General features: G+C 36.3%; 1 protein-coding gene across 2 annotated transcripts in view; it reads left to right on the forward strand.

The window, feature by feature from the left end:
• The window catches only part of XRN1 (5'-3' exoribonuclease 1), a 132862-nt gene extending 108643 nt beyond the window's left edge, over positions 1–24219 (forward strand). Inside the window, exons 35-42 of one of the 2 annotated variants that reach the window (XM_011958083.1) lie at positions 1794–1916; positions 2371–2527; positions 5268–5449; positions 15377–15490; positions 15586–15688; positions 21173–21211; positions 21597–21757; positions 22543–24219. In XM_011958083.1, the coding sequence (XP_011813473.1) occupies positions 1794–1916; positions 2371–2527; positions 5268–5449; positions 15377–15490; positions 15586–15688; positions 21173–21211; positions 21597–21757; positions 22543–22845 (1182 nt within the window). In that variant the 3' untranslated portion in view covers positions 22846–24219. Of the gene's footprint in view, positions 1–1793; positions 1917–2367; positions 2528–5267; positions 5450–15376; positions 15491–15585; positions 15689–21172; positions 21212–21596; positions 21758–22542 lie in introns of both variants that reach the window. The other variant, XM_011958084.1, reaches the window with a different exon arrangement.
• The last annotated feature ends 454 nt before the right edge of the window (positions 24220–24673 follow it).

Consider the following 24673-nt stretch of genomic DNA (forward strand, 5'->3'; position numbering starts at 1 on the left):
GTACATGGAACAAAATGGCAAACTTAGGCTAAATTCTGTGGAATTAGATTGGTGTGGGGGAAGCTGAGATCATTTATGTTTTACTTTATATAGCCTCTGCTGTTTACAAGGATTATGTATACATTTTATAATGAAAGAATAACAAAGTTTTGATCTAAAAAAATTTAACATGTGTATTTATTAGTGTGTACTTTTCTGTATGCCTATCATTTTAATATATATTTTTTAAAAATTGATCTCTTATAGTAATATATTTATAAATGGTGTCTTAGCTAAATATTTGGCACATAACAGGTAGTAAATGTTTAGATCAGTAAACAGTTTAATTACTTGTCTTTTAAGGCCCTCTCCTTTTGAAACTCTTATACTGTAGTTTCCTTTCTTCTGGAAAAGGGATTGATAAACTTTTTGTGCAATAGACGTCTTTGGTGAAGCCCATGGACTTTTGGCGAAGCCATTATTATTCTCAGAATAGTATTTTTAATGCTAAAATAAAATACATACGGTTTTAAAGAAAACCAGTTATACTGATACACAATTAGAATCACCAGTGTTGTGGTTTTTGTAGTTGATTTGGGCTGCTGTAATAACAATACCATAGACTAGGTACATTTGAACAATAAACATTTATTTCTCACAGCTCTGGAGTCTGAGAAGTCCAGGATCAAGGCACTAGCAGAATAATGTCTTTAATGCTAAAAAGATTTAAAAGAAAACCAGTTATATTGAAATACAGTTAGAATCTGGTAAAGTGCCATTGTCTGGTGGGGTCTCCCTTTCTGGCTTGCAGATAATGCGTCTTCTCATATTCTAACATGATGGAGAGAAAGAGCTCTATTCTCTTTCTCTCATATAAGGGCACTAATACCATCATGGGTGTTGCACCCTGAAGACCTCATCTGAACTTAATTACCTACCAAAGGCCCCACCTCCTAATATGATCCCATTAGGAGTTAGGATTTTAACAGAAGAATTTTGGGGGAATACAAACATGCAGACCATGTAAGTGGTTTGTTGCCTATATTCATAGTTGTAGGAAATGCTAAATCTCATTTAGAGGTTAATGAAGATAAAGGTGTAATTTTCCCCATCCAAGTTTATAGGCACTCTTTTCTTACGATATAAAAGGGAAAATAGCACATAAAATTTTTTGCAATGCCGGGCGCGGTGGCTCAAGCCTGTAATCCCAGCACTTTAGGAGGCCGAGACGGGCGGATCACGATGTCAGGAGATCAAGACCATCCTGGCTAACATGGTGAAACCCCGTCTCTACTAAAAATACAAAAAACTAGCCAGGCGAGGTGGCAGCGCCTGTAGTCCCAGCTACTCGGGAGGCTGAGGCAGGAGAATGGCATGAACCCGGGAGGCGGAGCTTGCAGTGAGCTGAGATCCGGCCACAGCACTCCAGGACAGAGCGAGACTCCGTCTCAAAAAAAAAAAAAAAAATTTTGGCAACGATTCATTTAGAACACTATTACATGTTAACTACAAATATATTTGCACAAAAAGTTTATTCTTACTTTTTTTGTAGACTTTGGAAGGGCCTGCCAAATATGATACTAAGCTATCAAAGAGAAAGTCCAGAAGTCTCAGAAACCCAAAAGGTTGTGACTGGTTATCCAAATGCTGTTGTTACAGTAAAAAACTATTTATTCAAATTCTCTTCGCAAACTTGAACACCTGGGAAGATGATTGAGTGAAATTGAATGACCATTTTTGTATATAAAACTCAGCTTTTTGTGTGTTCTTGTGTTACACTTTCATCTTCATGCCCAAAATATTTATTCTTTTAGCCTAACTCTGGAATTGAGAACTTTCTAGCATCTTTGAATATCTCCAAAGAAAATGAAGTACAGTCATCTCATCATGGGGATCCTCCAAGTGAAGAGCATTTATCACCACAATCATTTGCCATGGTTCGTATTTTCTAGGAACTTTCTTACTATGGTAATTTCTCGACTGTTGACAATGCAGACATATCCCAGTTGACCATGCAGACATATCCCATGCAAGTGTTCAAACACTTCCCTCGTGGAGGCTGGTATGTTACATCATTATTGTCATCTTGTGAGGAAGCCAGGCTGCCCTGGGCAATTTAGCCATACTTTTTCTCTTTAGACCACAATTCCTCTGCTTTCCAAACATTGCTACTAGGTAACTGGGGTAAAAGTTAAGCAGGAGGATAAGTATCATTTCTATATCAGAAATGTGGGTGGTGGGTTTTTTTCAGTTTCTATCTGAATGTAGTTAGTGTCTTAATTTTTAACAATGGAATTCTTTCCAAGAAAGATCAGTAAGTTCTATAGCTCTAATGTTGACTTTCTTCTCTTCACCCTCACCATCTCCATGTGAATCATTTTCAAAAAGAAGGGAACACGGATGCTTAAAGAAATTCTAAAAATTGATGGCTCTAACACTGTGGACCATAAGAATGAAATGAAACAGATTGGTAATGAAATCCCTGTTTCCTCTATTAGAAGAGATGAATATGGATTACCCTCTCAGCCTAAACAAAATAAGAAATTAGGTAAGTAAACTAAATACTATTACCAATAATATCATTTTAAAAATTCAATTCATTTGGTTCTTTTTATTGTGTACTTTTAAAGATGAAACTTCTTTTATTTTAATTAATTTATTTATTTTAGAGATGGTGTGTCCCCATATTGGCCAGGCTGGTCTCAAACTTCTGACCTCAGGCAATCCTCTCACTTCAGCCTCCCAAAGTGCTGGGATTACAGGTGTATGCCACCACATCTGGCCCAAAACTACTTTTATTCTTAAAACTATAATTTGTATACTTGTTTCAGTTATATAATAATGTAACTGGCCAGGTGTGGCTCATGCCTGTAATCCCAGAACTTTGGGAAGCTGAGGCAGGCAGATCACTTGAGCTCAGGAGTTCAAGACCAGCCTGGGCAACATGGCGGAAACTCCATCTCTGTAAAAAATACAAAAGTTAGCGGGTGTGATGGCTTGTGCTACTGGGGAGGCTGACGTGGTAGGATTGCTTGAGCCCAGGAGGTGGAGGTTGCAGTGAGCCAAGATCATGCCGCTGCACTCCAACCTGGGCAACAGAGACAGACCCTGTCTAAAAAAAAAAAAAAAAAGAAAAGAAAAAAAGAACAGTGATAATATAACCATGTAACCAGTAGATCTACAGTCACTAAATGTCTTCTTGTGATTACTTAATTGTAGTGTTATAGATATTCATTCTGTAGACATCCAAACCTTTAAAAGTTTGGACATTCTAGCTTTTGTCCTCAGTAATTTAAAAATGATCATGTAACTTAAATACATTATTTAACTTTTCTGAAATCTTGTTTCTTATTTATAAAATAATACATTGCAAATTACTTGTGACAGTTATATAACATGTATAAATATAAAGCAGTTAGCACTATGTCCAACACATTGTAGGTGCTAATAATTGAAACTAATATTAAGTTAAAATAACCTAACCATTGTAAAAATAGAAAAATCTACAAAATCAATTAAAAATAATTAATAGAGTTAGAGATAGGAAAGTGGGTCATAATCTTAAGTCTGTAAAGCCTATAGCATAACATGTGGCACATAACTGAATTTCAGTAAATATCCGCCATATTTGTTCCTACCCTTATACTTCAGCATTTTATCTGTGTAATGATCTGCTAAAGGCAGCCAGGAAGAATGACTGATACAAAAGTGGACGTGGGCAGAAGTTTCTCAGAGAAGTGAAAAACATTTTTGAATAAGCAGATCTAAGTATTAAAGATCAAAACCTGGAATTGGCCAGGCATGGTGGCCCACGTCTGTAATCCCAGCACTTTGGGAGGCTGAGGCGGGTGGATCACCTAAGGTCAGGAGTTTGAGACCGGCCTGGCCAACATGGTGAAACCCCCTCTCTACTAAAAATACAAAAAATTAGCTGGGCGTAGTGGCAGGCGCCACCAAGTGGCTGTAATCCCAGCTACTTCAGAGGCTGAATCAGGAGAATCACTTGAACCCAGGTGGTGGAGGTTGCAGTGAGCCGAGATCACGCCATCACACTCAAGCCTGGGCAACAAGAGCAAAACTCTGTCAAAAAAAAAACAAAAAAAAAAACCTGGAATAAAAGCAGAACCTTGTCCCATTTATATTTCAATGATAATTAAAAATTCCAAAAAGTATTAGGAAACTGATTATTAGTGACAGACGTTCTCCTAAAATAGAACCAAATAAATTTTAAGACAAAATTAGATAAAGATGGTCCCATTGTCAAAAACAAGTTTTACTTTGTTTCAGTATAGGGAAAAAAAAAAAAAACTCATAGGCTTTAGAGTCTTAGGGTCACTAGCTCAGAATCCAGCCCCTGTTATAGAACTAACTGGCTCTGTGACTTTGAGCAAGCCACTTAACTGCTTTTTTAACATATATTTGCAAGAATATATTAATTAATTCTTCAATGAGGTATGCTCTTGTTCTGTTAGTGAGTTTGTTAATCATAAAGAATGTGAACACTCAGAATTTTAAAATCATCTTCCATATAAAGACACTTAGAAGACAATTTCAAAAAAAACTTTTAATATTTCAGAGCAACAAAAATATTCATCCATGTGTCTCAGAATGTAAGGCGGAATTGCAAGAATTGAGATGGAAGCCAAAACTTCAGAACTTAAGGATTAATTATATTTCAGCTCAAGAAAGCCATTTGTTTATTCATTCTTTTGTTGTTTTATTTTTCTCTTCTTACTTCTGCAAAACAAGAAAGCCATTTGTTTGTTCAACTTTTACCTGTAACAGTACTATGTAGTCATTAGCTGCTCAAGGTTTTAATTTTTGGCAGTTAGGTACTTATCATATTTTAAAATCTTTATCTTAATTTATCATTAATCAGTTATAGTCATCGAAAAACCTTTACTGAAGTCGCAATAATTTTAGGAAGTACTAAATAGTTCTTTATATGTGCTTCATGGAAGACTCATCTTTTTAATGCAGTTGGTGGCTCTATAGCATCTAACTGAATTTCTCAGGCTTTTCAACCAAATTTATAAGGTGTGTGACCAGAGGGCCACTGAAGGTAAACTGACAGTCACTTGGATGGGAGGTTGTACTGCTAGAGTCCAGGATTTGGAACAAGAGGCACCTGAAATCCTGATTCTGTTATTTAATAATGGGTGGCCTTGAGCAATTCACTTCACTTTTTAGCAGTTTCCTGCTTGCTCTTCTATAAAACCCTACAATAAGTTCATAATTTAAGATAGTATTTTATTAATACAGATAGACTCTTTTCTCTTTTTTGGTAGCATCTTATGTGAACAAGCCTCACAGTGCTCATGAGTACCATAATGTTCAGTCTATGGACAATGTGTGTTGGCCTGCCCCCAGCCAGATCCCTCCTGTATCCACACCAGTAACTGAACTTTCTCGAATTTGTTCCCGTGTTGGAATGCCACAACCTGATTTCTCCTTTCTTAGGACGCCGCAGGTATAGTATACTACTGTTCCATTTATATAAATTATTTAACATTAAGCTTAAATAAATAGGTTGAAAATGTTTAGCTAGAAAAAATATAATGGGGCCTATTTTTCTTAACTTTATGAGCAGCATAGATTTATGCTTCTTATCCTAGCTCTAATATTTATACATAACCAAAACCCTAAGAGAGACTGACAGGGAGGAACTGGGCTGCAGGTACCCTGGCAAGATTCCTCAGACTAATAGAGCCAGGGATCTTGGCCTGCAGTAGCAGTTTTCACACTTTTTGGTCTCAGAAACTCCACACTTTTTTTGGAGGACCCCGAAGAGATTTTGTTTACTTATATCCATATTTACTGTGTTCGAAATTAAAACAAAAAAATTGGCCGGATGTAGTGGGTTATGCCTGTAATTTCAGCACTTTGGGAGGCCAAGGCATGAGGACAGCTTGAGGCTGGGAGTTCAAGACCAGCCTGGGCAACATAACAAGACCTCTTCTCTACAAAAAAATATTAAAATTAGCCACGTGTGTTGTGAGCCTGTAATCCCAGCTGCTCACGAGGCTGAGGCAGGAGGACAGAAGCCCAGGAGGTCAGGACTTCAGTGAGCCATGATGCCATGATTATACCATTGCACTCGAGCCTGGGCAACAGAGCAAGACCTTGTCTCTGAAATATTTATTTATATATGTATATATATATATAATTTTATATATATAAAATATTATAAGTAAACCTATATGTTTACTAATCCATTGTTTATTAAAAATAACTTTCACCTGATAGGCATCTGTAGAACATTTCATCCAACAACTGTAGAATACACATTCTTTCCTCAACAAATGCAACATTCTCAAGGATAGACCAAATATCCTTGGATATTGGTCCAAGGATAGGCCACAAAACAAGTCTCACAAAATTCAAAAAATTAAAATTCAATCAAGTATCTTTTCTGACCATAATGGAATAAAACCAGAAATCAATAACAAGAGGAACTTTGGAAACTATACAAATAAATGGAAATTAAACACTATGTTTCTGAATGGCCATTGGGTCAATGAAAAAAGGGAAAATTTAAAAGTTTCCTGAAACAAATGAAAATGGAAACACAACATACCAAAACCTATAGGATACAGCAAGAGTAGTACTAGGAGGGAAGATTATAGCAATAAATCCCTACATCCAAAAAGTACAGAAACTTCAAATAAACAACCTAACAGTGTGTCTTGAAGAATTAGTTCCAGCAGTCACACTACTGGGTATCTATCTAAAGGAAAAGAAATTGTATAAAAAACATACCTGACTTGTGTGTATATTGCAGCACTAGTCACAATAGCCAAGATGTAGAATTAACCTGCGTGTCCATCAACAGATGATCAGATAAAGAAAATGTGGTGTATGCATACACGATGGAATATTATTCAGACATTTAAAAAAGAATGAAACCATGTCTTTTGCAGCAACATGGATGGAACTGAGGTCATTATCTTAAGCAAACAACTCAGAAACAGATACCACATGTTCTCATTTATAAGTGGGAGCTAAATAATGTGTACATGTGGATATAGAGTGTGAAATAATAGACATTAGAGACTTGGAAGGGTGGGGGATGGGCAGGGAGTAGATGGTGAGAAATTACTTAATGGCTGCAATGTACATAATTCAGGTGATGAATATAAGAAAAGCCCAGACTTCACCACTCTGCAGTAAATCCATGTAACAAAATTGCACTTGCACCCCTTACATTTATACAAATTTTTAAAATAAATAATAACTAGAAAAGCAAGAGGAAACCAAACCCAAAATTATTAGAAGAAAAGAAATGATAAAGATTGGGGCAGAAATTAATGAATTGATACTAAAAATAGTACAAAAGATTGATGAAAGAAAAAGTTGGTTTTTTGAAAAGATAAGCAAAATCAACAAACCTTTAGCCGGACTGTAAAAGAGAGAATATCCATATAAATAAAATCAGGGATGAAAAAGGAGTCATTACATCGGATATCACAGAAATTCAAAATATTTTTAGAGACTATTATGAGCAACTATATACAGTAAATTGGAAAACTTAGAAGAAATGGATGAATTCCGAGACACATAAAACATACCAAGATTGAACCATGAAGAAATGCAAAACTTGAGTAGAACAACAACATTAACAAGATGGAAGCAGTGGTAAAAAGTCTCCTATCAAAGTAGACCAGGACCTGGTGTTTTCACTGCTGAATTCTGCCAAACACTGAAAGAAGAGCTAATAACAGTTCTACTCAGACTGTTCCAAAAGCTTGAGGAAAAAATACTTCCAAACTTGCCAGTATTACCCTGATACCAAAACCAAAGAAAGACACAACAAAAAATGAGAACTACAGGCCAATATATCTGATGAACTAGATATAAAATCTTCAGCACAGTACTAGTGAATTGAATTCAACAGCACATTTAAATGATAATTCATCATGATCGAGTGGGATTCATCCTAGATATGCAACGATGTTTCAATATATGCAGTCAATAACTGACACTTTAACAGAATGAAGGACAAAAACCATATGATCATTTCAATACTTACTGAAAAAGTGTTTGATAAAATTCAACATCTCTTTTTGATAACTCTCATCAAACTGGGTATAGAAGGAACATACCTCAACATAATAAACAGCAACAAACCCACAGCTTGTATCATACTGAATGGGGAAAAAATAAAATCCTTTCCTTTAAATTCTGGAAACAAGGATGCCTACTTTCACCACTGTTATGCAATATAGTACTGGAAATGCTTGCCAGAGCAATTAGACAACAGAAAGAAATAAAAGGCATCCAAAAGGGAAAGGAAGGAGTCAAACTGTTCTTGTTTGCAGACAATATAATCTTATATTTAGAAAAAAACTGTTAAAATTGATAAATTCAGTGGAGTTGTAGGATACAAAATCAACAGTCAGTCACATTTCTATATGCTGACAGCAAATAATCTGAAAAAGAAATCAAGAAATTCCCTGCACAATAGCTGTAAATAAAATACCTAGACATTAATCAAATTAACCAAAGCAGTGAAAGATCTCTACAATGAAAACTATAAAATAATGATGCAAGAAATTGAAGAAGACACAAAGAAATGGAAAGATTATCCATGTTCATGTATTGGAAGAATCAATATTTTTAAATTTCTAAACCACCTCCAAGCAATCTGCAGATTCAGTACAACCCCTCTCAAAATACCAATGACATTCTTCACAGAAATAGAAAAAAAAAAAAAATTCTAAAATTTATCTTGAACCACACGTGACCCTGAATAGCTAGAGCAATCCAGAGCAAAAAGAACAAAGCTGGAGACATTATACTGCAAAGTTATAGTAACCAAAACAACATGGTACTGGCTTAAAAACAGACACACAGACCAACGGAACATAATAGAGAATCCGGAAATAAATCCACATAGTTACAGTCAACTTATTTTTTATAAAGATGCCAAGAACATATATTAGGGAAAGAACAGCCCCTTCAGTAAATGGTCCTGGGACAACTAGATATCCATATTTAAGGGTATGAAACTAAATGCCTGTCTCACCATTTTCAAAAATCAAATCAAAATGGATTAAAGACTTAAATGTTGGATCTGTAACTATTAAACTACTGGAAGTAAACAGTGGGGAAACATTCCAGTACATTGATTTGGGCAGAGATAAGTAAGACATCAAAAGCACAGGCAACTAAAGCAAAAATGTATAAATGGTATCACATCAAGCTTAAAAAGCTTCTGCACAGCAAAGGAAACAATCAACAAAGTGAAAAGACAATCCACGGAAGAGGAGAAAATATTTGCAAACTACCCATCTAACAAGATATTAATAGCCAGAGTATATAAGAAGCTCAAACAACTCAGTAAGAGAAAAAAAAAAAATAATAATCCCCTTTGATAGTGGGCAAATGCAATATACCCATGTAACAAATCTGCACATACACCCCCGTATCTAAACAAAAGTTGAATTTAAAAGAAAATAAAATATAACTATAACAATGTTTAATGGGCAAATGATCTCAACAAACATTTCTAAAAAGAAAACATACAAATGGCCAACAGGTATATGAAAAAATGCTCAACATCACTACATTAGAGAAATGTAAATCAAAACTACAATGAGATATTATCTCCAATTAAAATGGCTTTTACCAAAAAAAAAAAAAACAAAAAACAGGCAATAATGGATGCTGGTAAGGATGCAGAGAAAGGGAAACCCTCATACGTTGTTGGTGGAAACGTAAATTAGTACAGCCACTGTGAAGGACATACAGTATGGACATTGCTCAAAAAGATAAAAATAGAGCTACCATGTGATCCAGCAGTTCCACTGCTGGGTATAGGTCCAAAAGAAAAGATATCAGTATATATAAGAGATATTTGCCCTCTCATGTTTATTGCAGTGCTATTCAGAAAAGCCAAGATACAGAATCAACCTAAGTGTCCGTCAATGGATAAATGGATGAAGAAAATGTGTGTATATATATAAATATATATAGATATAGATACATAATGGAATATTATACAGCCCTAAAAAGAATGAAATCCTGTTATTTGCAACAACATGGATAGAACTGGAGGGCACTGTATTAAAGGTAATAAGCCAGGCACAAAAAAAACCCAATGTCACATTTTGTCACTCGTGGGAGCTAAAAAATTTGACCTCTTGGAGATAGAGAGTAGAATGATGGTTATTAGAGGGAAAGAAGGGGAATGGGGACGGTATTAATAGGAGAGGAAGAGTGCATGATAATGGATACAAAAATACTGTTAGAAGGAATAAGTTCTAGTCTTCAGTAGCACAATAGGGCAACTATTGTTAACAATAATGTATATTTTAAAATAACCAAAAGAGTGGAATTGAAATGTTCCTACCACAGCAAAAATCATAAATACTTGAGGTGATGGATATCTCAGTTACTCTGATTTGATCATTATACATTGTATCCTTGTATCAAAATGTCACATGTACCCCATAAATGTGTATTATAACTATTACGTATTCATAAAACTGGAAACAAAAAAATTAATAAAAACAAAGTAAAAAATATTAACTACTTAAAAAATTTAGTTAGAAGAGTGACATTACTCTAATTTTTTTTTTTAAAGAGATGGGGTGTCATTTTGTTGCCCAGGCTGGCCTCAAGCAATCCTCCCACCTTGGCCTCCCAAAGTGCTAGTATTACAGGCACATGCCACCATGCCCGTCCTGCTCTACATTTTAATAGTCTTTCTCACCACAATAGTAATAGGAGAAGCTAGATTCTCCTGTCTGCTTAATACTGTCAATCACTAGTTATATGTTTTTTTTTTTTGGTGGAAATATATGACCTCATACAGATACAAAATTAGAAAAATGAAGAGAATCTTAGTAACCTTTTCAGATAGTTTTGGCTATACTTTAATATTACATTAAAACTTTAAAGTGGGCCGGGCGTGGTATCTCACGTCTGTAATCCCAGCACTTTGGGAGGCCAAGGCGGGCAGATCACTTGAGATAAGGAGTTTGAGACCAGTCTGGCCAGCATGGTGAAACCCCATCTCTACTGAAAATACAAAATTAGCCAGGCGTGGTCGTGCTTGGCTGTACTCCCAGCTACTCAGGAGGCTGAGGCGTGAGAATCACTTGAACCCGGGAGGCAGAGGTTGCACTGAGCTGAGACCGTGCCATTACACTTCAGCCTCGGTGACAGAGTAAAACTCCATTAAGAAAAAAAAAAAAAAAACACCTTAAAAGTGGTATTTTGTTTAAGGTTAGTTGTAGTGTAGAATCTTGCAGTGTGGAATCTGAAATCTTACAATAAACATTTTGTCCTCCATATACTGTGAGAAAGCAGGAAATAAGAAAAAGTAATGGGGAAAAGGGCATAGCACCTCAGTATTATCATAAGCTAGGTGCAGTGGCTCACACCTGTAAGCCCAACAACTCAGGAGGCTGAGGCAGAAGGATCACTTGAGCTCAGTAGTTTGAGATCAGCCTGGGAAAGACCTCATCTCTTTTTTTTTTTTTTGTGAGACAGAGCCTTGCTTTGTCGCCCAGGCTGGAGTGCGGTGGCGCGTGCTTAGTGCAGCCTTCACCTCCCAGGTTCAAGCGAATCTTCTGCCTCAACCTCCAGAGTAGCTGGGATTACAGGCACATGCCACCACACCCAACTAATTTTTGTATTTTTAGTAGAGACAGGATTTCACCGTGTTGGTCAGACTGGTCTTGAACTCCTTACCTTGTGGTCCACCTGCCTCAGCCTCCCAAAGTGCTGAGATTACAAATGTGAGCCACCGTGCCTGGCCTAGACCTCATCTCTTAAAAAAAAAAAAAAAAAAAATTTGGAGACAGAGCCTTGCTCTGTCACCCAGGCTGGAGTGTGGTGGCGCGTGCTCTCCACCTCCCAGGTTCAAGCAATTCTTCTGCCTCAGCCTCCTGAGTAGCTGGGACTACAGGTGCGCGCAACCCCACCCGGCTAATTTTTGTATTTTTAGTAGAGACAGGGTTACACCATGTTGGCCAGGCTGGTCTCAAACTCCTGACCTCAGGTGATCTGCCCATCTCAGCCTCCCAGAGTGCTAGGATTACAGGCGTGAGCCACTGCACCCGGCCATCATCTCTAAAAAAACTTTAAAAACAGCTAAGCCTGGTAGTACCCACCTATATTTTCAGCTATTCAGGAGGCTGATGTGGGAGGATTGCTTAAACTTGGTAGTTGGTGGCTATAGTGAGCCTTGATCACACCACTGTACTCCAGCCTGGGAAACAGAATGAGACCCCAACTCTAAAAAATATATGCATATATTATTATGAAAATAGTTTTGATCTCAATGGCTCCCGAAAGGGTCTCACAGACCCTCAGCCATCCCCAGAATGCACTTTGAGATCTACTGGGCCACGAGAAAGTTTTTATTCTCTTTATATCCAGTTCTTGATACCCTCTAACCGAAAGCAGTTTTTTCTAAAATCAGGGCCACGGCAAAGATGCCTACTTTGACCACTTCTATTCAGCACAGTAACGGAAGTTCTGTTCAGAGCAATTAAGCAAGAAAAATAAATAAAAGACATCTAAATTAGAAGGGAAGAAGTAAAGCAGTATCTGTTTGCAGATGATATGATCTTATAGTAGAAAACCCTAAAGATTCCACCAAAAATCCCAATTAATAAATGCAGCAAAGTTGCAGAATACAAAATCAACTCACAAAAATCAGTTGTATTTTTATACACTAACAGTGAAAAATCTGAAAAGGAAATTAAGAAAACTATGATAGTATCAAAAGTTTATAATATCAAAAATAATAAAATGCTTTGGAATAAATGTAACAAAGGAAATGATGTGCTTATACACTAAAAACTACAAAATGTTGCTGAAAGACATGTAAAAAGACAGACACACACTCTGTTCATGGATTGGAAGACTTATTATTGTTATGATCTCAATACTGCCCATAGCAGTCTACAAATTCAATGCAATCCCTATCAAAATCCCAGTGGAATAGAATAGAGAGCCCAAAAATAAACCCTTGCATACATGTTCAAAGTATTTTTTGACAAGATGTCAAGACCATTCAATTGGAAGTGGATAGCCAGGCGCAATGGCTCATGCCTGTAATCCCAGCATTTTCAGAGGCCGAGGCAGGTGGATCACTTGAGGTCAGGAGTTCAAGACTAGCCTGGCCAACATGGTGAAACCCTGTCTCTACTAAAAATACAAAAAATTAGCTGGACATGATGGCATGTACCTGTAATCACAGCTACTTGGGAGCCTGAGGCAAGAGAATTGCTTGAACCTGGGAGGCAGAAGTTACAGTGAGCCAGGATCACTCCACTGCACTCTAGCCTGGGCAGCAGAGTGAGACACCATCTCAAAAAAAAAAAAAAAAAGAGAAAGTGAATGATCTTTCAGCAAATGGTGCTGGGTAACTGGATATTCACATTTTAAAGAACTTACCTAACTAACATAATATATGAAAATTAACTCAAAATGGATCAAATACCTAAATGTTAGATAAGGCCTAAAACTATAAAAGTCTTAGAAGGAAACTTAGGGCAGAAGCTTCACAACAGTGGATTTGGCAGTGATTTCTGGGATGTGACACCAGAAGCACAGGCCATGAAAGAAAACATGGACAAATTGCACTTCATGGAAATGTTAACATTGTGTGCATCAAAAGACAATAACAAGAGTGAAAAAGGTAACTCATAGAATAAGAGAAAATACTTCCTAATGATATATCTGATAAAGAATAGCCAGAATATATAGAGAACTCAGGAAATGAGTCTTAAATGTAAGACCTGAAGCGATAAAAATCCTAGAAGAAAACGTAGGAAAAACTCTTCTAGACATTGGCCTAGACAAAGATTTATGACTAATATCTCAAAAGCAAATGCAACAAAAATAGACAAATGGGACTTAACTAAAAAGCTCCTGCACAGCAAAAGAAATAATCAACAGAGTAAACAAACAATCTGCAGTATTTTTGAACTATGTATCTGACACAGGATTAAATATCCAGAATCTACAAGGAACTCAAGGAACTCAACAAGAAAAAAACAAATAACCCCATTAAAAACAGGCAAAGGTCGTGAGTGAACATTTCTCAAAAGAAGACATCTCAAGGAGTTGCCAACAAACATGAAAAAAATGTTCAACATTACTAATTACCAGAGAAGTGCAGTTTTGGGCCACAGTGAGATACCATCTCACACCAGGCAGAATGGCTATTATTAAAAAGTCAAAAAACAACAGATTTTGGCAAGGATGTGGCAAAAAGGGAGTGTTTATACACTGTTGGTTGGAATGTAAATTAGTATAACCTGTATGAAAACAGTATAGTGATTTCTCAAAGAGCTAAAAATAGAACTATGATTTAATTCAGCAGTCTCACTTCTGGGTATCTGCCCCAGGAAAAGAAATCATTATCTAAAAAGTATGCCTGCATTTGTATATTTATCACAGCACTGCAGACCATGTGATACTATCCAGCCATAAAAAGAATGAAATCATGTGTCTTGCAGCAACATGAATGGAACTGGGGGCCATTACCTAAGTGAAATAATTCAGAAATAGAAAGTCAGATACCACATGTTCTCATTTATAAATGGGAGCTAAACATGGACATACAGAGTGGAATAATAGACATTAGAGATTTCAAAAGATGGGATGGTAAGAGGGATGTGAGGGATGAGAAATGACCTACTGGGTACAATGTATACTATTCAGGCAATGGGTACACTAAAGTCCACACTTCACCACTATGTAGTATATCCATGTAACTACCATTTGTACCCCCAAGTCTGTTTTTTTTAAAAAAAATTAAGGTACACTGAAACAAAACAAGCTTTTTTATAAAACAGAAAATTAAAGTATAATGTAGTTATAATTTAAATATGAGTAGAAAACACATCAGAATATCTGAGTCTTTTATATTTTGGCAATTAACTCATATTACCGAAATACCTCCTAAGTAAAGGATGGTATAAACATGAGTCAGCAAATTTTTTCTGTAAAGAGTCAGATAGTAAATATTTTTAGGCCTTGTGGGACAGATGGTCTCTATCACAACTTCCGAACTCTACAGTTACAGTGTGAAAGTAGCCATTAGAATGGATGTGGCTATGTTCCAGTAAAAGTTTATTTACAAAAAGAGGTAGAACTCCGTAGTTTGTCAACCCCTGTATAAAGGAAACAGTTTTGCCGGCTTTCATTTGCATTCGGTTGCTTGACCCTTCGGCCAGCTTAGAAAGCTTTTTATTTTGTAAACACTGAAAAATATAAGGCAACAACTCTAAAATTTTTGCCGGGTAATTGAAAACTTGAACTGAAAGCCCTTTTTTAAATTCTTGATAAAATTATTTTACTTGTTTAGACTAAACTTTGGGGGAGATCAACTTCCTAGACAGAGAATTTCATAGACAAATATATTCTCTTTATTTAGACAATGACTGTTTGCCAAGTAAAATTATCTAATGGCTTACTGATACATGGGCCACAGTGCCACTCTGAAAATGAAGCCAAGGAGAAAGCTGCACTTTTTGCTTTACAACAATTGGTAAGAACTGTCCATGACTTCTCTATTAAATGTTTTATTAGTCTCTGTAGAAAGCTTGTATTGCACTGTCTTGTAACTTTTAAATACTTCCACAGGGCTCCTTAGGCGTGAATTTCCCTTTGCCTTCACCAGTATTTGCAAATTATCCTTCAGCTGTACCACCCGGAACCATTCCTCCAGTCTTTCCCCCACCTACTGGTAAGATATTTTTCATTTATAAGTATTTGTCATTGTTATTTTTACTAAACTCTTTCAAGAAGCGTCTCTTTTAAGAAATAAAAAATGTACTCAAATATCTAACAATGTTGAGAAATTGTGAGAAAGCCCAAAGCCACAGCCTGCAGATTCATCTAGAAATGCCATTCTTCTCCTATAGCCTCTCGTATGGCTAGAGTAGTAAGAAAAGGTTGAGTGGGTAGGCTCTTATTCTCCAATAGCTCCTAACAGATGAATTTGGGTTTAAGTTAGATATCAAAAGGTAAAAAAAAAAATCATGTAATTTCTTCAGGACTGTATTTTCTTGTTTGTAGTAGACTATGTCCAAAATTTTGTTGAGACTAACATTTTATAATTCTAAATCTTAAGTTCTGAGATTTTCTAAATCACTCAGCTTTTTTTCCTAATAGCAGTTGGCTTCCCTGTATCTTAATTATTATTGTTTTAAAGCCAATAATTTATTTAAGTTTAGAAAATCACTTTTCTGCATCTGCTGCCAGGTAATATTCCAGGAATTCTAAATATCTAATGCTTACGATACGCATTAGAAAGGTGAATAATACTGATTAAATTTATGACATGCAGTTATCTCTTCTCATTAAACTGAATAATAAAGGATTTCAAAAGTGTAAATCTACAAGGACAAAGAGATAGGAGAAGAAATATCAGCAGATTAGAGATTTGAAAAGAGGTTGTGTTGAGAAAAACAACTGAAGAAGCAACCATTTTAGCAGAGCAAGGTTAAAAGCTACAAGCTAAAGTGCCCGTAGAAGACTTCGATTACAAATGAGCATGATAAGTAGATTGTCCCTCACCGTTCCCAAGAGGTTCAGAACTTGGACGCATCAGAAACTGTTAGAGAAGATAAAGAGGAGGCATGTGCTAAAAAGAGGGATTACTTGAAAGTCTATGTGTGGAGTGGTGAGACTACCCCCCTCATCCCTCCGCAACGCAGCCAGACCTCTGCAAGCAAAAAACTGGAGGTATGTTTTCTAGAGGAGCTCTCTAGATATGGGAATACCAGGCAGAGAAGAGAATGGAATGTGAGACTGAAAACACAAGAGATTAAGGAAAAGTTCCCTTTTCCTCATCCTATTCTCAGATTGTAGCCAGTCATGTCCTTCTCCCCAGATAGGAAATTGGAAGATGAAAAAAGAATAATTAGAGAACAAGTAAAATTGTTAGTAAAATTTTAAAATTTAGTAAAGTCCTAGCAAAGCTAAGGAAGATAAAAGTTGTAAAATAAGAAAGAACAGAGATTTAGTGCACAGATCCAGCTCCCACATTATTGGAGTTCCAGAAAAAGAAATCATAGATAAAGGAAGGGGGGTAAGTGTCAAACAAATAAGAAACTTTTCTAAAACAAAATGATATGCATCTCTAAAAGAGCCCCCAAATGTTGAGCACAATGAATAAAGACACAGATTATCTTCAGATTCTGAATACTAGTGATAAAAATGGTCCTAAGAGATTCAGAGAAGAGAAGAAATACAGTACATATAAAAGAACAAGAATTGAAATGGTACTGCACCATTGAACAGTGCCTAGAAGCCAGAAAGCATTGAATACCTCAAAACCCTGAGGCAGAATGAGTTTCGTCCTGATTTCTCTGTATAGCCAAACTGTGAATCCAGTATAAAGGAGACAAAAAGATATTTTCAGATATGCAAATGTATTTCTTATGTACCTTTTTTTTTTTTTTTTGAAGTGGCAGGTCTCACTATATTGCCCAGGCTGATCTCAAAGTCCTGGGCTCAAGCAGTCCTCCCACTTCAGCCTTCGAAAATGCGAAGATTACAAGCATGAGCCATCATGCCTTGCCTACCCTTTTTTAAGAAGCTACTGAATTATATGCTCCAACAAAACAAAGCAGTAGTTTAAAAAAGAAAAGAAAATTAGGAAACCAAAATGACAAATTGCAGATCTAGTATAGTTATACAATGAATGAAAATCCCAGGATGCCAGCTGCTCAGTGGGTCTAGAAAGTGACTAGTCCCAACTGGAGAGGCAGAGAGAAGTCTTGGTAGTAAGGTTATTAATAGATGAGCAACGGGAAAACATTAAGGATGGATATAGAGAAGACTGAGCAGCTTTTATTATATTTTTCCTAAAGAATTGATATAAGCAAGACTAAGCTTTTAAAAAATAATTATTAGCCTGGGCAACATGGCGAAACAGCCTGGCAACATGATAAAACCCCATCTCTAATCTACAAAAAATACAAAAGTAGCCAGACATGGTGGCATGCACCTATAGTCGCAGCTACTTGGGAGGATCACTTGAGCCTGGGAGGTCAAGGCTGCGGTGAGCTGTGATCATGCCACTGCTCCCCCAGCCTGGGTGACAGAATGAGACCTGTCTCAAAAAAAAAAAGATAATGACTAACTCAAGTAAAAACAAAAGGTTTTACAAGAAAGTACATAATGAATCTCTTCTTACAAGAAAAGAAACATAATCAGAGTACCCAGCTTGGCTCTGCAGTGATAATATTTACATAGCCACATACCACAAATAGATAACACTGCTTATATATTTAAACAAATGATGTAATGTACTTACATTGGGAGTACAGGGTAAGTAGTGAGGGGTAATGCAAAAAAACTGAATTTTGTTCTATCTAAATAGGAAATCAGTAGACCTAAAAATGCCTAAAATTAATAAATTATTAACAAGTAGCATAAGCAAGTTATTGAACAGTGTGGAAATAAATATCTAAAACAGTTAAACCTGGAGTAGAACAGATGTCTGCTGTTTTCTGTTGAAAATCTTTTTTAGGCCAGGCACAGTGGCTCACGCCTGTAATTCCAGCACTTTGGGAGGCCGAGGTAGGTGGATTACTTGAGGTCAGGAGTTCGAGACCAGCCTGACCAACATGGTGAAACCGTCTCTACTAAAAATATAGAAATTTGAAAATTAGTTGGGTATGGTGGCACACACCTGTAGTCCCAGCTACTCAGGAGGCTGAGGCAGGAGAATCGCTTGAACCCAGGAGGCAGAGGTTGCAGTGAGCTGAGATTGTGCCACTATACTCCAGCCTGGGCTACAGAGCTAGATTCCATCTCAAAAAAAAAAAAAAGAAGAAAATCTTTTTTAGTACAATGTATATGTAGTATTTAGATTTTTTTTTAATGTAATTTGTCCAAGGTCATAAGTTACTATCTAGCAGAACTGGCATTCAAAATCCAAGTCTGAGCCAGGCGTGGTGGCTCATGTCTGTATTTCTAGCACTTTGGAAGGCCTGTCTCAAGAAAACCCCCAAAGGCCCAAAGCAAAACAAAAGAAAACATTTTTTATACAAAGGAATGCCAATTCAGTACAGTAACAAAAGCATGGGCTTTGAAAACAGATAGCTGGTGTGGTGGCTCAAACCTGTAATCCCAGCACTTTGAGAGGCTGAGGTGGGAGGATCACTAGAGCCATGAGTTCAAGACCAGCCTGGGCAACATAGGGAGACCTTGTCACTACAGAAAATAGAAAAAATTAGCTGAGTGTGGTGCCATGCACCTGTACTTCCCAGCTATTCAGGAGGCTGAGGCAGGAGGATTGGTTGAGCCTGTGAGGTGGAGGCTGCAGTGAGCCAGGATTATGCCATTGCACTCTAGCCTAGGTCTAAAAAAAAACCAAAAAACAGATGACGACAGACTTGAATTTTTTTTTTGAGACAGAGTGCCACTCCTGTCACCCAGGCTGGAGTGCAGTGGCATGATCAGGGCTCACAGAAGCCTCGACCTCCTTGGGCTCAGTTGATCCTCCTGCCTCTGCCTCCCAAGTGGCTGGGACTATGGCACGCACCACCACATCTGGCTAATTTTCATGTCTTTTTGTAGAGACAGGGTTTCACCATGTTGTTTAGGCTGGTCTCAAACTCTGGGCTCAAGAGATCCGCCAGCCTCGGCCTCCCAAAGTGCCAGATTACAGGCATGAGCCACTGTGCCCAGCCAACAATGTTTTAGTCATAAAGTTTTCATGACATAATGGATCTGATATTTTTGTATAGCTCAATATAATAGTATCCCCATAACTTATAAAATCTAATTTGACTGCTGCTTCTTCACATTCAAAAATGAATACAGTAGCTATATATAAATTAATTTTAAGTAATTAGTATGTGTAGGGTACCCAGAAGTTTGCACACAAACTTCTCTAAAACAGAATTGTCTTATGATCATATATTTTTTAAGAGGAATGATTATTTTCCCCATTTATTATTGATATTTTCACCTTTTTCATGTTGATTAGTTTATTCATACCTACTAATAATTTTAAGGTTATAATTGGAATGCTGTTGGTCCTATAAAGGTGTTCTCCAAATATTCCAGTTAAAATATGTAAATACATAAATGCCAAGATATTTGAAGGTTAATCAGCAGAGAACAACTTAAGCATTAGATTAACATTTTAAAGTTATTTTGTAAATTTCTATTTTATGTTATAAAAAAATTTATCATATAAAATGTCCCAGTTGAGGAATATGTATTTCATATTTATAACAGTGATCTATTGGGGAAATTACGGCGTTGACCATTGTATAAGATTAGCATAGCATCTTTTAAATAGACCTTCTTAGCATTATGACTCCCACCAAAGTTGCTCGTAGATAGTTTCAAGACCTAATTTTCTACTTTTGTTTTCTTTTTTGAGACAAGTTCTCACTCTGTCAGCCAAGTTAAAGTGCAATGACCTGATTGATGTTGGTTCACTGCAACCTCTGCCTCCCAGGCTCAAGCGATCCTCACACATTAGCCTCCCGAGTAGCTGGGACCACAGCCACGTGCCATGCCTGGCATCCCAAAGTGCTGGGATTACAGGCATGAGCAACTGCTCATGTTTTTAAAAAAAAAAAAAAAATTAAAAAAAATAAAATTTATAAAAATTATTTTTTAACACTTATTTTTACGTAATTTTCTGACTCTTATTAGTGTTTTTCATATTAAAAGTTTTCTTCCTCTTAGAATTTGTGTATGTGTATTTCATAACACTGAAGTATGTTATGATTCTTCTCTCCTAATCCAAAAATGTCTTAAATAGCTGAACTTTAATTAAGCTATACTATTTTATGGGTCTGGCTGCTTTTTATCTCTATGAAAAGAATATTTGAACATAGTGCATATCTTCTTCAGTGGCAGTGTGCTGGTACCTTGTCACTGTTTAATGTAGTTTTGAAATGCTGCACTGTCTCCATAAGAATCGCCTATGGAGCTTAATACAAACTCCAGGGCACCTCAGAGTCTGGCTTACTAGATCTGAGGCCCTGCCCAGGAATCTGTATTTCACAAGCTCCTCAAGTGATTCAGATATACAAATTAGATTTGGAACCCATTGGTTCAATACATTTTTAATAAGAAACAAACCATAAGTGAAAAAAGGCCTTGACTTCCAATTATTAAAATAGAAAAAGGAAAGATTCTACCTGTCATATGAAGGTGATGAGATTTCAGAACTTGAGCTTTTTTGGTTTTTTTTTAGGCTGGGATCACTATGGAAGCAACTATGCATTGGGGGCAGGTGAGATCCTTAAGATTTCTCTCTTTGTGCCCAAGCTTTTCTCTCACAAGGGACAATTTCATGACCCTTTTATTATTTTTATAAATATAATTGCAAATATTCTTAAAACTTGTATCAGCATATGATATTAGTAGTAGTATTCTCCTTTTCAGGCCAGTATAATGATAAATTCATTTCTGTAGATAGTCCACACAGTCCTAGGAAGGGATCCTGAGGTTGAATGTTGTAAGGAAGAGTAATTATAGGTGAAGTAAGTGTAGGCCTTTTGTCAAAGGCAAAAAAAAAAAAAAAAAAGCCCAAACAGGCTAGCAGAAGGAGGTCTCAAATTTCAGAGCTTTGATGATACCATTTTACTAAAAGAAAAATTTTCCTTGGTTTTTAACAGCTAATATAATGCCTTCATCATCTCATCTCTTTGGCTCAATGCCATGGGGACCATCAGTGCCAGTTCCTGGGAAGCCCTTCCATCATACTTTATATTCTGGGACCATGCCCATGGCTGGGGGAATGCCAGGGGGTGTGCACAATCAGTTTATACCTCTGCAGGTGAGAAAAATAATATTTTTAAGATAATTATTTGTTTAATGCTGAAAGACTATTGATAAAGATTTTTTTATTCAGTTTACTTATTCAGTGCCAACTAGAAGTTCAGTACTAGTGTGGGTAGTAAGAAGGCAGTGATTGACAAGTCTGACCTGTCCCTGCTCTCTGAGTTTGTGTTCTAATAAATAATAATTGTACCAAGTAATATGCTATTCTAATACAGAGTGATTAAAATCTGAAATATAAATAAAATCACAAACATTTTAAAAATATTTAACCTGTGGAGAATTGTATTTATTTGTTTTTTTATTATTATTATTCATTTTTTTGGAGAAGGATCTCACTCTGTAGCCCAGGCTGGAACGCAGCCCACACACAATCTCGGCTCCCTGCAGCCTTGACTTCCTGGGCTCAAGTGATCCTCCCACCTTAGACTCCTGAGTACCTGAGGCTACAGGCATGTGCCAGCATGCCTGTCTCGTTTTTGTAATTTTTTTGTAGAGATGGAGTTTTGCCATGGTCTCAAACCCCAGATCTCAAGCGATCCACCTGCCTCAGCCTCCCAAAGTGCTGATATTACAGTTGTGAGCCACTGCACCCAGCCCAAGAATTTTAAATATTTTGTTTATAACTAAGTTCTTTGAATTACTAAAGTCTTACTTGGAAATTATAAGTGGAAGTCACAGATCAGCTGTGATGGACAAATATTAGCAGCATGCATAGTTTATGGTAATTTCCAATTTTTTTTTGCCTACATTATTAATTAGTGGTGCTTTTATTCCTAACAGGTTACTAAAAAAAGGGTTGCAAACAAAAAGAACTTTGAGAATAAGGAAGCCCAGAGTTCTCAAGCCACTCCAGTTCAGACTAGCCAGCCGGATTCTTCCAACATTGTCAAAGTGAGTCCACAGGAGAGCTCATCAGCCTCTTTGAAGTCCTCTCAGATTGCTCAACCTGCATCTTCTTTTCAAGTTGAAACGGCCTCTCAAGGCCGTAGTATATCTCACCATAAGTCAACACCAAGCTCTTCTTCAAGAAGAAAATCAAGAAAACTGGCTGTCAATTTTGGTATTTCTAAACCTTCTGAGTAAATTTGGCTGTTGGAATTAATTTCTTCTCTTTCCATCTACCTTTTTATAAATCCATCTCTATATCTCATAAAAATTAGAATTTACTATTTTTAAAAAAGTGTGTAAATTGAAATTTTTTCATTTTTAATTTATCAGGCACTTTTCATGCTGTTTAAAAGACTGTGTATCAAATTGTGCACTTTAAGTATGTGCAGTTTGTTGTATGTCGATTATACCTCAATAAATCTGTAATAAAAAACTAAATTAAACCTTGCATTAAAATAACATCACAGTATCAGTGGACTAAACATTAAAATGTACCACTCTAATCATTGGCCTCATCATTGAAGCATCCAGAACTATGAATTAGACATCAGTTAGCAATAATAAGCATTTTTACACTATCATTGAGGAATAATGACATGGAGCATGAAATTTGGCCCCCAGTATAACTTACTGAATGTGGATTTTATTTCCCTTGTTAATGATGTGAGAGAATTGTCAGGAGAATGGCTCTTATTTATATGTATTTTAACTTACGCTTTGTTGTCTCTGAGGGACCCTTAGACCTGCTGCGAAAGGATCACATTTGTTGTGGTGCTGCCAGTTTTGCTTTATTCTAAATTTTGTACCAAAGCAACTTTAGAATAATCAGAATATTTCATCTAACTGCTTAGAACTATAAATAGCATTCTAAATTTGAGTAAATACAATTTTTTAGATTACTCAAGAACCAGCATTAGGAATTTCTAATAAAATTGTTTCAAAATCTACAGGGTACAATGATTACAAATTAATCTTCTAACAAAATATGAAATATTAGTCATGTTAATTAATAAATTGTATTATTTTGTATGGCTTTTTATTTGCTTACCTGACATTTTATGAGAGCTTCATGGTTGGTTAGTATGTAGTGCTTCCTGGGACTGAAGAAATTCTAATTGTTAAGTTCCAAGGTGTGCTACAATATAGGAGGCACAGTCATCAGTTTGTGACATACATTATTTACCGCCTATTTCATTCTAATTCTGTATTTTTAGCTTTATGCTGAACTGTTCAGTGATGCTGGGATTCTCTCTTTGCATGTCATATGTGAATGTGTGGTTCAACCTATTACTGTTGAAATTATTTTAGAATTTATGAAGATTTCTCAGCAGGGCCTATGTTTATATATATATATATATATTTATTATTTAGTTTTTGTGATATGCTTATATTTTTAAGAAAGTAAGTTATAGCATACTTTTTTAAAAGTAGGAACCACAATCTTTATATGGAGCAGCTTGTTATATCTGATTTTCATTTAGCTCGTTGGAAACTCTGCCATGACTTTTAAAGTAGTCTTAATTGTTTTTTAAAATGCTGGTATTAAACTAAGTGGACTCCTTTCACTAACTTCTGATTTCCGAGTTTAAATGTTGGCAGGATATTTGTGTATTAGCAGTGCCTTCAGTATAAAAGAGAAACATTCATTATCTGTCATTTATCATAGTCATGTAAGTTTCCGTGATTGTATTTTCTGTTATTTTCATAAGTTCAGATGTTTATCAGTTCCCAACATTGTTTCTTCATCTGCAGTGGGATCTTGAGTAATGAGGCTCAAGTAAATCCTCAATGTTTATCGTTATTGCCTTATAAACTCTTATTTGTGTTTAAAGGAAACATCTATTATGGTAATACAAAGAAAAGTTAAATTGTAACAGTAATCTTATATTAACCTCTTCCTACTTTAAAGTGTGTAATGTTTCACCTCAGCTGTACAAACTCCAGCATTTAGAAATTGCCTCACTCATTACTCCTGTGTGACAGTTATATAAATAGCATGCAGCTCACATCTGTTTTAGAGCAT

Source organism: Colobus angolensis, unplaced genomic scaffold (assembly GCF_000951035.1).
Source record: "Colobus angolensis palliatus isolate OR3802 unplaced genomic scaffold, Cang.pa_1.0 Scaffold46, whole genome shotgun sequence".
In the NCBI taxonomy this organism is placed as follows: domain Eukaryota; kingdom Metazoa; phylum Chordata; class Mammalia; order Primates; family Cercopithecidae; genus Colobus; species Colobus angolensis.